This window comes from Astyanax mexicanus, chromosome 2, assembly GCF_023375975.1.
Source record: "Astyanax mexicanus isolate ESR-SI-001 chromosome 2, AstMex3_surface, whole genome shotgun sequence".
Lineage (NCBI taxonomy): Eukaryota > Metazoa > Chordata > Actinopteri > Characiformes > Acestrorhamphidae > Astyanax > Astyanax mexicanus.
The window spans coordinates 68,393,143-68,406,808 of record NC_064409.1 but is presented as its reverse complement, the minus strand read 5'-3'; the positions used below and the strand labels follow the sequence as shown (position 1 = coordinate 68,406,808).

The 13,666-nt window shown below is 38.4% G+C and overlaps 1 protein-coding gene across 1 annotated transcript; it reads left to right on the top strand.

The window, feature by feature from the left end:
• Positions 1–5,556: 5,556 nt before the first annotated feature.
• Positions 5,557–13,000, top strand: LOC111196493 (uncharacterized). The gene is made up of 10 exons (XM_049474856.1): positions 5,557–5,807; positions 7,467–7,565; positions 7,669–7,806; positions 7,903–8,045; positions 8,214–8,350; positions 8,440–8,533; positions 8,691–9,026; positions 9,135–9,321; positions 9,934–10,061; positions 10,171–13,000. The coding sequence occupies exons 2-10, from the start codon at positions 7,484–7,486 to the stop codon at positions 10,489–10,491; spliced, it is 1,566 nt and encodes a 521-aa protein (XP_049330813.1). The 5' UTR covers positions 5,557–5,807; positions 7,467–7,483; the 3' UTR covers positions 10,492–13,000.
• Positions 13,001–13,666: the final 666 nt, after the last annotated feature.

Sequence of the window (13,666 nt, the reverse complement as noted above, 5' to 3'; positions counted from 1 at the left end):
AGGCTAAAGCATAGTCAAAACAACAGGGTTGCAAAACTGCATCTGAGAATTTTTACCTAATCTAACTCCAACCAAAGATATTTACTATTTATATGTCAAAAAACAACTTACAATACTCATTAAATACATTATTTGGTGCATTTAAAGCCTTTAAAGTCACCACACACCTAAAAAAAACTTATTTAGATATATTTCCTAAAATTAAAAGTTCAATAGGAAAGATGTGTTGTGTTGGCATGTCCTTCTCCTGTCCACATCTCAGGCCAAATGATAACAAATGGTGGGCAACAATAAACACGCACCATTGTCTAAACAACAAATATTGCATGCTGGACATGGATTGGAGTATCATCTATTTTTTTTATTATTTTTGTAGTGTGGATTTAGCCTTAATCTGTGACTGAAAATATCTAGCTACAAAAGTTGAAAGCTTCAAACCTGTTGATGTCAACATGAAATATACCGTATTTTTCGGACTATAAGGCGCACTTAAAAACTTTTAATTTTCACAAAAATTGACAGTGCGTCTTATAATACGGTGCGCCTTTTGTATGGATTTTACCCGTCAGGTTGTAAGGAGCAGTAAACACACACTCGGTGCAGCGTTATAGAGAGTTTCAGTGCTATACAGAGTCCAGAGCCATGCAGCTCCGAGGCTGGAGCAGCAATAGCTCAGTGAATAAGCTAGCATTAGCTAGCTTATTCACTGTTCAGAGATCAGTATTATCTAAATTATCTAAAGTAAACACACACTCCGTGCAGAGCCGTGCAGCTCCGTGGCTGGAGCAGCAATAGCATTAGCTAGATGCTAACCGCTAAGCTAGCTAGCTTTTTCACTGTTCAGAGATCAGTATTATCTAAATTTAGTACTTTTAATACTGCTGGAGCAGTATTATTAGAGTTAGATGCTAATCGCTAAGCGTTCACCGTTCAGAGGTGAGTTATCAGCCTGTAAGTCTGTGCTGCTTTGCCTGGCTAGCATTAGCTAGATGCTAAGCGCTAACTCTCTCAGAGGTGAGTTTTATCAGCCTGTAATCTGCTTGTTTACCGTGTTAAAACAAGCTACGGGGGACGAATCGCTAGCTAATATCTCACTGTCTTACCAGAACACGCAGGATTACTCAGTGTAACGCTGTCGTTTAAGTTTGGGTTAACTTTACTAGTTTAGGGGACTAGCTAGCGTGCTAGCGGATAGCTATGCTAACGCTGGTGCAGCAAGCCTTAGTGGACATCTGGAAATCTAAGCTTACTGTAAATAAACTGAAGCACGTTACTCACCCAAAGAAACAGTTTTCAGGAGAGGAATCTGTGTAGATAAATATCCAGCACTCGTTTGACTTTGAAAGAGCTAGATTTGTATACTGAGACGCTCCACCGGCAAGACAACAGAGTGGTCCAGTGAGCTAAGCGCTTCCACTATGATCAGGAGATCGTTAGTTTGAATCCCGGTCATGCAGCTTGCCATCAGCTGCCGGAGCCCTGAGAGAGCACAATTGGCCTTGCTCTCTCTGGGTGGGTAGATGGCGCTCTTTCCCCTCAGTACTCCTACGGTGATGTCAATCTGCACAAAGCATCTGTGAGCTGATGTATCAGAACCGAGACGCTGCGCTTTCCTCCGACCACTCTGTGATGCTACTGGGCAAAAAAACACATAATCAAGTAAATCTGATGCCAGCCACAGAATGACGACATGACTCCAGGGGTCTGTTTGGAGAAAGAGGAAACCTGTGTGAATTTGGTTATGCGCCAAAATGCCTCTCTGAAGAAATCAGCAGTGCCGTGTAACTGATTGTTTGAAATGATGTGCTGACAGATTCCATTTACATCACAGGAGGTTTGTGGTGGGCCTCCCTCACTCAGGGTGGTCATGTGTTTGTGGGTGATAGGATAGGAGGGTCTATTACTACACATCTATTTGCTTTATTGGCAATTATAAATATTGGGTGGTGCAGACGGGATAGATGGGGAGTGTGTAAATTTCTTGGGTGTGTTCTGCGTTTATGTAGGTGTAAAAAAGATGCTTCCAGCAGGAATCGTAAATCGTCAAAGTAAATGCTTTTTATTTGACCAATAGATGACATCGGCTTTGATTGGGGCATGAATTTTAAACACCTTCTGCTCCCTCTCTGACACGCTACTCATTGCTTTCTTGTTTTTTAGCGCAGCATCTTGGCCCTGTGTTACGTTTTGGCTGATGTTTGGCTCCTTTTTCTTACAAAGCTTTTTCGCTTAATTCGGGCGTCAGTAACACTTATGTCTGAGAATGCGACACACACAGGACACACACGAAAGGGAAAAGGCTGAAAACTAAGCTCTCTGCACCATCTTTCTCTCTCTCTCTCTCTCTCTCTCTCTCTCTCTCTCTTTCTCTCTTTTTCTCTCTGTGGCCCATCTCTGCCCCAAACAGTGTCAAAAGACATCAGCAGATGTTAAGCACTCACTGCGCCTACCTGACACAGTTGTCCCAACACATGAATTGAATCCAGGTTTCCAAACATGCTATGAATGTACAAAACGCACAGCTTTCTACCATTTATGCAGTCAGTCAGCAGTGATTCTGCAGTGTTTGGGATGAAACAATGCTGTGTATGCCAATCAGACTGTTTCAGTATATGCAAACACAAACCGTTGCAAGAAAAAATATGTGAACCCTTATTGTAGATTTGTTGTGTTCAATAAAACCATGGAAACATATAATTATTTGTGTGGTATTAGTTTAAGCAGACTGTGTTTGCGTATTGTTGTGACTTAGATGAAGATCAGAACACATTTAATGACCAATTATGCAGAAATCCGAGTAATCCCAAAGGGTTCACATACTTTTCTTGTCAACGGTATATATTGTTTGAGTGTACAACCACATTTTGAATTGGGTATAACCTTTTGGGGTCAACAAATGACTGGCTTCTAATAATTGTGCGTGAAAATACAGTTCAGTGCCACTTTAATATGAAAATCATGGTTTATAAAGATGTTTATTAACGCTATTAATTAGGTCGTGAATACTTTAAAGGTCTCACTGCATCGTTTTTTCATTCCTTTTTAAACAGTCTAGTTGTGGTCTCTAGTATGAACAAATGCCATGTGAGCCATTTTTTGTGAAAAAAAAAGAAAAAAAGTAAAGGTGTTTCTATTTAGCCCTGCTTTAGTTCTCTTAATTTGTGGTCTCTGAAGAAAGACAGGATTTGGGATCTTACTCATGAATATTCATACATGCAAATATATCGCCTCTGATTGGCTAATAGCACTGCAGCTGAGAATGCCTACCAGCCTTCCCCCCCACAGTCAATTTTACAGCTCTAAATCTCAAAGGACAAAATGTTTTCAGAGATACAGCCTTAGTTATAAAGATGCAGCACTGAGTGCTAGATAAAGTTAATCCTTAAACTTCACTTAACATCAGACTCTTAGCGAGGCGAGTTGTTCCGTGGCTGAAAGAAATGTTATCAGTGCCGCAACATGGCCTGCATCCGAACAGTTCACACAAAGAACAAGAAAAAATGGATTTTAGCAGAAGAAAACCTTAGTCGAAAACTTCCCTTCAACTACAAACTTTCTTTTTACTTTGAGTGAATGAGCTACTGAGCTCCAAGTTTCCCCTTCTGAAGTCTCCATTGCTCCACCAGCCGCTCGCGTTTAGTAAAACTGTGTCGGATCCTCGTTTAGAGGCTGTACGTGTGACATAAGTACGTAAAGACACAGGGATGGTCGTTCCAGCACACTGGTTCCATTAAACACAATATTTTATCCCTTCTCCACTCAGAAATGCTTCTGCTTTCAGTTTAGTAACAAAATAATACGGACTGTCACTTTAATTATGCATGCAGTAATCATAGTGTGGTGTAATAGGAGCCCTATTTTAAAGTGGTACCTACTGGTCTAACATTTCCTGAGTCTGTCCTTTCAAATGCATCTTATTGCAATATTGTATCTGACTCACATCTTGGTTTCCAAGAAACTTCCATCCTGCCTCTGTGATTCTTTGGCTCCCTGAAGAATGAAGTTTAACCCTCTAAAGGTCCACAAATTGGCCAGTGATCCTGATGCTTTTATTAATATCTTCGCAAAACATAATGCAGAAATGTGTTTCATATTATAAATACGTGACATTTCCTGAATCTGTAGCGCTGTCTGCTCTTTTGATTGTGTCTTAAATTTAGATTAAACATGACTCACATTCAGTTATGAGATAAAAGGCTATAAATAACAGGTGATTTTTTTCACAAGGCCCAGCAACTAATACTTTATCTACATCACAGAAGTAAGTTTAATTGAAGGGCTGCATTTAACCGCTATACAACAGCTGTATGTTCTAAGTGATTTCCTGAGTATCTGTTGGTCTGCTTCACATAAAGACAAACACAAAAACCTCTCAATTAGTAACGAAAGGCAGATGAGAGGCAAACTATCCCACCACCCCAGCTAACAATTTGTGCTTAGTAAAATGTTTCCTGACCATTACAATAAAATTCTTAGAATGTTCAATCTGTTTTTAAATTGTCCTTCTGCTAAAATCCACTTTTTCTTGTTCTTTGTGAAGTACAACAGGTCTCTCTGAGTTGTATATGATGCTGCACATGAAACTCTTCTTCAACCTCTATTGTCTGCAGTAGTAAAAGAAAATATTCAGAAAATCGAGTCGATCAGGAAAAGCACCCGAGTCTATGTCAACCCATGAATTAGTATTCATCGCCTCGCCCACCTTGGCTTGTGAAGGTGCTGAAGCTAGACACTAGCTAGTTAGCTATCTTATGTAAGTACCTATAGGTGTACATTGGATCTCCATTGGATTCTGCATTTTACAGAGACACTAGGACTAGAGACCAGTAAAAATCTGACAAAACTATACAGTGGGTAAATTAGTGAATTAATTTAGAGCTTCCCATTATTCCAGTGTTTTATTATTTAATCAGGAAACAATTAATGAGTTCTGTTTACACTAGTTACTTAGCTAGCTAGCTGCCTTGTGTAAGTAACTACAGGTTTACATTGGATCTCCGGTGGATTTCACGTTTTTCAGAGACTCTAAGGGTGCACTTACACTTGGCAATTCGCGCTGTGCCCTGTAACGGTTACCCCCAAAAGCTCAGCTCGATTGACTAGTGTGAACGCTCCTAACCATTCCCAGGCACTTAAAGAGGTGGGCCAGGGCATGGTTCACTTGGACTCGGGCACGGCACACATGCAGTGTGAGTGCTATCTGTGCCTGAGAACAGAACAACATGATGTCAGTGAGGTAGTGTTCCTGTAGACAAACATGACGGTGCTGTCAGGAAAAGCACCCCCTCTCGGGAGTGTGCGCTACGTCACTATGTATGTAACCGTGACTGAGACGACTTTTGGCCCATATTTCTAAGTAAGTTAAAGCCTATTATCTTTTATCACAGAGATGGTGTGTACGCACTTTCAAAAGAGGGTGCTTTTCATAGTGGGGGTGCTGAATTTGGTACAGCACAAACTAGCCCCCTGAGAAGTGAGTAATGACGTAAGCGTGCTCGGGCACGGATTGTTTAAACGCAGTGTGAGTGCAGGCCAGGGGGAGAGGTAGGAACACAGCAAATTCACCAGTGTTAAAATTGCAGTGTTACTTACTTTTAGAGTTGAGTGTTAAGGTTGTGGAGTTAAATTGGGTTGGAATGACACTGCATGGTGTCAGTTTAATATTGAACACAGAGTAACATTGCAGAGTTCACCAGCCTAACACCCAAGATCGTTAATCACTTCATCCGGGATATTAGAGGCTCTCAATGAGGTTAAATTTTCTTCACTAACGCCATTTTGTCTTGGCGCCAAGCAGTGCCAGCAGGGTGAGAAAGTGTTATATTCTCTTGCTTATTTAGAGGTTATAATAGGTGTTTTAGTGCATGTTTTTGGTGAGAAATTGTGTTTTATGGCAGTCTTTCTGTTTATGAACAGATAACTAAGTTGGCATTAGTTAGCTGACGTTATGTAACGCTAGTTAAATAACATAAAAATCCACCTTAACTCCCGCAGTCGATAATACAAAAAAATACCACCTTAAATGCTGCCGTCGCTAATACTACTTATGAAACTAGTTAGAGTGGGCTTATAATTTTAAATTCTTATTTCAATTTAAGTGCTGCAGTCACTAATTAATAGTTATGAAACTAGCCAACGTTAGCGTTAGTTAAAGCTGGCTTCTAATTTGAGTTTCTCAGTCCACCTTAAATGCTAAGGCAGTTAGCGTTAGCCAGCTAAATAGAGATAACCTACACAGACTAGCAGGATTTAGATTTACTTTAAAAACTCGACAAATATTAATCCACAACTTACTCCCCGTAAAAAAAGATGTCTTTATTTACTTCAAAACGGACAGTAGACTTAAAAACGCTGATGGTTTGACAACCGCTAGCTAACGCTAACTAGTTAGCTAGCAAGCTAACAAGCTAAAACATTTTTAGCTAGCTTGCTAGCTAACTAGTTAGCGTTAGCTAGCGGTTGTCAAACCATCAGCGTTTTTAAGTCTACTGTCCGTTTTGAAGTAAATAAAGACATCTTTTTTTACGGGGAGTAAGTTGTGGATTAATATTTGTCGAGTTTTTAAAGTAAATCTATATCCTGCTAGTCTGTGTAGATTATCTCTATTTAGCTGGCTAACGCTAACTGCCTTAGCATTTAAGGTGGACTGAGAAACTCAAATTAGAAGCCAGCTTTAACTAACGCTAACGTTGGCTAGTTTCATAACTATTAATTAGTGACTGCAGCACTTAAATTGAAATAAGAATTTAAAATTATAACCCCACTTTAACTAGTTTCATAAGTAGTATTAGCGACGGCAGCATTTAAGGTGGTATTTTTTTGTATTATCGACTGCGGGAATTAAGGTGGATTTTTTAGTATTAGCGGCTGCGGGAATTAAGGTGGAATGAGAATTTTAAATTATAACCCCATTTTAACTGGTTTCATTACTAGTTTTAGCGACACCAGCATTTAAGTTGGATTTTTTTTAGTATTAGCGACTTATGGAATTAAGGTGGATTTTTTTTGTATTAGCGGCTGCGAGAATTAAGGTGGAATGAGAAGTTTAAATTAGAAGCCCAATTTAACTGCTTTCATAAGTAGTATTAGCGACTGCAGCATTTAAGGTGGAATGAGAATTTTAAATTAGAAGCCCACTTTAACTAAGCATAAGATCTTTTGGAGCAGATAAACATTAATCTGTTGGTGCCCTGAATAATGCCAGGTGTGATCTATAGTTTGGTATAAAGCTCTACGCTTTATACCAAAGAAGTCATTAATGTTTTGATGTTGCTGAACTGTGTTGTATTAATATTGAAAATTAGATCTAAATGGATCTAAACACAAAACTTGTTTGTTTTATTTTATAAAATTATTATTGTGTCTTAAACATAATTTAAATGAAAGAGTTAAAATATAGAGATTATTTTTATTTATTTTGAAAACTCTGCTCTCAAATGCTATTCTTTCTAATGTGTCCATTGCAGGTATATTCTGAGGCATTATGATTTTAAAAGTACAGTACAAAAACCACAGAAAGTACATCAAGATTGGAGAGGCTTCTTTTGAAGTTTTCATCACAGAAGGTAGTTTTTCTTCATATGTTTTTTTCTGGACTAACATTTATGAGCAATAGTGAGTTATGGACAGTGTGTGTGGAAACATGTTTTTCTGTTTTATTTCCTTTAGTTAAAGAGAAATTTTCCATACCCCTCGATACACTGCTAAAAGTGACCGATGAGACTGGGACAGAGGTGGATCAAGATGTGTTTGCTGATCTCACAACCTCAAAAGACATCTGCTTTATCATTGAGAATGAGTGTGATTGTAAGTGTTTTCCTGTTGTATGGGAAGTTATTTTGAAACTATATTATAGGATTTATAGGGATTATATTCTAAATAAAACCTTTACTGTTTTCACAGCCTCCTACTCAAACCTGTCCTCACCAAGCTTGACTGACACAATATCAATGTCATCGTCAAGCAAAGAAAGTGACAGTGATGGCTTCAACCCATTTAAACGAATTAGAAGAGAAGAGGCATTGCAGGATTCAGCAGCCAAAGATGTAAGACATATGCTTACTCTCCCCTAATTAATCAACAAGTTGTTTTTTAATATGTCACACGTCACATGACATTTAATATGTCAGTAGCCATTTCATTGGGACCCTATCTTTTTAACTTGCAGTAAATTTTACCTGCACTTTTCTTGTGATATATTTTTGCCTGATCAGCTGATAAAAGAGATTCTTCTCTCAAAACCGGGAGGGACAGCGGTACTTAAAGAATATGAGGATACAGGAACAATTTGTGACAGCTCAAGGAGGCAGATGGTTAATATCCTTGCTGCTCATATGACCGAAACTGAGGGGTATTCTTTATCACATTGTTTCAACATATATTCTTTCTTGTCTGTCATTATTAAGGGTTAAGAATCCAAGTTTTTGATTTGTTTTTCAGGCGAATCCCACAACGAATTACAAAGGAGAAGTATGCTCTTGGAATAATCTCATTGTTTCCTTCCCTTAAAGATCCACTTTCTCCCAAAGGATATGTAAGTTGTGAAGCAGGGATTTCAACCCATAGTCTGTGTTCATTCCTTTTTGTTGTAAAGTAGTGGTTTATGAATTTATGTTGAGTGCCTGCACTAATACCAAGGGATTTATCTTAATTACATTGCTGATTTATATGGATCTTATCTTATTTTTCAGGAGCATTTTTATGATAGTCAGAGTGGGTCTGGCTTTCTGGCATGGCGTCTAAAAACTATTCAGCGGAAGACAAAGCTTGCTGTGAATTCTGATGCCCCAAAAACGGGAACTACTGGAGGTCCAACACTTGGGAGAACCATCAGCCACCTTGACAACCAACCACCTGAAGAGTCCTGCAAAGAGGCCGTAGCACTAATGAACCATACCAGTGACAAAGGGACCATACTGCTGAAAATGCGCGAAACGTTTGAATACAGGCAGCGGCTTGTCCATAATCCTGAGACGGCATCTACAGTCCTCTCTGTATTCCCCCGACTGTTGGACACAAAAGGATTGGTAGGGTGATAAAAATATTTCTGAAGTGTAATTTTATGAATGAATATTTTGTGAAGTAAAATTTAATATCCATTGTTTTGTATCCTCCTTTGTCTTTTGTTTTCATAGATACTTCAAGATTTTAGCCTTCTTTTTGGCCCTGAAACAGCAGCGAGATTACTGGAGAAGTGGCCCAGTTCTTACAAAGCCAAGGTGATAAAAGAAGCAGAGGCACTCACATCCACACCCTTCCTACAACGACTGCTGAAATCAGCCAGGGACCAGCAAGGACAGCTGTCATCAGATGACCCTGCAGGTATGCTTGTGCAAAATAGATAACTAGTCTAACATTCTTTGAACACCTTCCAAAATGTATTTGTGTAGTTTATTCAGATATCATGAATATTCTTTGCTGTTTTGCATTGTTTATGTTGTGTTTTGTGTGCATTTCAGAGTAGACTTTCACTGAGTTTTTTAAAGTCCATAATACAACAGACTCTATGGTAAAAATAGTCAGAATGGTTTAATTTGAAATGGTTAATTGTAGAAAAGTTTCTAGTGCAAAAGTGAGAGAAACCCAGGGTTGTGATGTATGCAACACTAATAACCATTTTATTTGCGATACAAAATGGACAGAAAATCTACTTGTTACTTTTGTGTTAATATATTTCTTTGGGCACAATAGAGTAATATATTTTTCTGCTATGGAATAGATTGTTAAAACATGTTTTAGGCTAGTGTCAAAAATTGTCTTAAAATTGTCTAATTGTGACATCTTGTAGATTTATTTCATAGAACAACTGTCCAGGTATTGGTCATCTGATTTTTATTTTTTTTTAAGTATTCTAAAAACTGTATGTAGAAAATGTATTAAATTCTGCTCTAAATTGGCAATTGTTTTCTATGTGATATCCTTTGTTGTATACAGAGTGGGACAGCGATATGGCATCACTCCTCCTTTTGTTGCACATCCTGCCACCCCAGTCTCCTGGCAGGAAGAAAGCTCAGAAGATCAGTGTGCGCCAAGCTACGGACCATCTTGTGATGTTTCACAAAGTATGCCAGATTTTTTCCCCCCACCTTTTTTAAATCACAAATTCAGAATTGTTGCTTATTGTCTAGATTAGTATGTGTAGAATGCTTCTAATTTTATGTATATTTGAAGTCTTGCAGGAGCCTGGACGAGCACATGGAAATGGATGGGCCACGGCAGCCATACCTCCTTGCTTCTGGAACCACTAAACAAGCAATCAGCAACTTCTACATCGTCATGGACAAGAAGCTCATTCCTTGCCAGGGAAAGACCTCATTGGCAGCATTTGATGAGCTCTTCAAGGTTCACTTTGTTTTCGGTGTAAACTATGATGAATCCCTGAGCAGCATGTACACGTTTCTCCAGACAACAGTGTACAGTATTGATGTAGGCATCACAAAAGAGAGTCCAAAAGTCAAAGAACTCCGAGCAAAGTTTCTGAATAATGTTTAGATGTTACATTTGCAGGTCATTGCATGATACACCTGGCACATTGATTCGGCATTTAAAGTTGTTGCATGGTTTATATCCAGGAAAGAAATTTTGGCTGATATGTGCTCAGGGTAGTTGTTCTTTGCAGTTCAAAAGTTTTGCAGGTTTTAGAAAGCACCTGACAGTTGTTCATAACCGAGATATTGTTGAAGCCACATCTAGCAGTAGTGCCTCAGTGTCTGCAGCCATGCCTTCAAATGTAGACTTTGCATCTCAAGCTGGTAATCCTGAGGCAATTACAGATTTATCAAATCCACCTGAAACTCATCAGACGTCCACTGAAATGTGTGCGTCTGTAATTGCCAAGCTACAGGGTAGTGGTGTTGCAAACAATGTAATTTTGTCTGTGGTGGAAATATGGAAGAACTTGTGAATGAAGTCCACACAACCATTAAAAGTCAAGTTTTAAATGTAGTGCCCCCAGAAAACTCCAGTAGAGAAGCAGTAGAAAATGTGTTTGAAAATCTACACAATCCATTCAGTGATTTAAACACGGATGCTAAATGGAGGAAATACTTTAGAGAGAAATGGGGTGTAGTAGAACCTATTGAAATACGTTTAGGTGTAAGATTTGATTCAAGAAAAAACAGAGTCTCTGGAATGTATGAACAAGTACCAGTTAATGACACTTTCATTTATGTACCCTTGCTGAAGACTTTGGAGTTCATTTTCAAGAACAGGGAAGTTTGCAGTTACATCCAATCATTCAGTGAGAATGACCTATACCATGATTTTTGTGATGGAAACTACTACAAAAAACATCCACTGTATTCACAGTATAAAAATGCCTTGCAAATTCAAGTTTATTATGATGATTTTGAAACCGCAAATCCTTTGGGATCTAAACATGGTATTCATAAACTTGGATGTTTGTATTTCACACTTAGAAACCTCCCACCACATTTGAATTCTTCTCTGATTAATATCCATCTAATTTATTTGTTTCACTCTCAAGATGCCAAGAAGTATGGAATTGATTCAATATTAAGTCCGTTAATTGAAGACATTAAAGTGTTGGAACGCAGTGGAATGAAAGTGTCATTTTCTGAGCAACCTCTTCGAGGTACTATTTCGCAGATCACAGGTGACAATTTGGGGTTAAATGGTATTCTTGGATATGTTGAATCTTTCAGTGCTAACTATTATTGTAGGATGTGTCTTACTGATAAGACCACTGCTCAAACAGTGTTTAGTGCAGATGATCCCCAAGTTGTTCTGCGCACCAAAACATTAAATCAGCAGCATTACAGCATGCTTGCACAGAATCCTGGTGAAGCTTCTTGCTATGGAATTAAGCGGGATAGTATTTTTAATAGTTTGACCTATTTTAGTGTGACGGATAACTATGTTTTTGACATTATGCATGACCTCTTGGAGGGTGTAGCACAGTATGAAATCAAGCTGCTGTTGGAATACTTGAGTGCAAACATTATTCCCTCTGAAAACATTCTTTTAAGAGTCTATGCATTCAACTATGGCTATATGGACAAAAAGAACAAGCCAAATAAGTTGTCACTTCAAGGTAATAGTGTTGGACTCAATGCCAGTCAAACAATGTGCCTTATTAAAAATATTCCTCTGATTTTTGGGGATGTTGTTCCAGAAGGCAACAGACACTGGAATTTGATGTTACTGTTGTTAGACATAATCAATATATTGTTTTCTCCTAGCATCACAGAGGGGATGACCGTGTATTTAAAACACCTTATAGCAGAACATCATCGTTTATTTACTGAAGTGTACCCTCAAAATAATTTGATCCCAAAACATCACTTCATGATCCATTACCCCGAATGTATTCGTCAAATTGGTCCTCTGGTGCATGTTTGGACTATGAGATACGAAGCAAAGCACCATTTTTTCAAATCCTGTATAAAAAATTTTAAGAATCTGACAAAATCCCTTGCACTAAAACACCAGATAGACATCGCTTATCATTGGGAATCCCTGGCAATCAAAGGCATTGACTCTGGCCCTGTCAGGACTGTAAAGTTGAGTGAAATTGAAAACAGTGAATTGGTTTTAGACTACTTTAACTCTGATCTGTCCATGGAAATAAGTCAAACTAACTGGGTAAAATGTTTTGGTACAGAATATCGCACTGATCTTGTAGTTTGCACTGATGTCGTCAATGAAATGCCAGTGTTCAGTAAAATTGTCACCATACTGTTGAGAAATGAAATTTATTTTGTTGTGTCAGACATGGAAACAGTATTTGTTGAACACCTTCATGCTTTCCGTGTACTTGAGCAGGAGCAGCACCTCTCTGTAATCAAACCAGATGAACTGAGATATTTCAAACCATTTGACCTACAGATGGCATATGGCAGTGACACATTTTTTTACGTTGTTACAGAATGTTGTATTTTGTAAATGGCAGACCTTTGTATTGGAATGACTGACTAGTCAAGTTATTGAGCAGTTGTTGAGCAGTGAAGCTGGTTAAAGTTGAATAAAAGTTTTAACTTTACTACGTGTGTGATGAGTTTTTGTAGTTTAAAACATCATTTAATCAGTAAGTGTAGAACAGAAATTGTCATCACGGTGTATTTTATTACACCACGTCTGTGTAGGTTATTAGCTCCTCACAGTGTTATTGCTGTGATTTAATTTTGCCTCATCAACAGTGTACATATAACACCCACACAGTGTAAATTTCTACCACTCCAGTAGTGTAAACCTGGAACACTGATATAGAGTAAATGGAGTCTTTTCCAGTGTAAATATTTTACTCTTAAAGTGTTAATATATTAACACTTTGTTGGTGTTATTTATGCTAACACTTTGTAAAGTGTTAAATTAACACTTAGGTGGTGGTTCCCATATAAACACTTTGAAAGTGTTAAATTTAACTCTTACAGTGTTAAATTTGCCATTTCAAATTTGCAGTGAAGGGGGCAGAACCGTGCTCCAGCATGATTTAACCAAAACATGCCAACCCTTAGAGCTACAAAGTTTACTATAGTGCGGAGGCATCTAGACTCACTGCGTTGCAGTGCTGTTAGCCAATCAGAGGCAATATGTTTGCATGCTAAAATCCTATCCTTCTTTCCCACCCACTCCTCCATCAGACTAAAGCAGTGTTATACCGCATCACCGGAGCACTTTTTATCACAAAACTAGCTCACATGACATT

Coding starts and splice junctions, on each gene's coding strand:
- LOC111196493 (XM_049474856.1), top strand. CDS start 7,484: ATGATTTTAAAAGTACAGTACAAAAACCACAGAAAGTACATCAAGATT. Junction 9,027..9,134: donor TGTTGGACACAAAAGGATTG/GTAGGGTGATAA, acceptor TTGTTTTCATAG/ATACTTCAAGATTTTAGCCT. Junction 10,062..10,170: donor ATCTTGTGATGTTTCACAAA/GTATGCCAGATT, acceptor GTATATTTGAAG/TCTTGCAGGAGCCTGGACGA.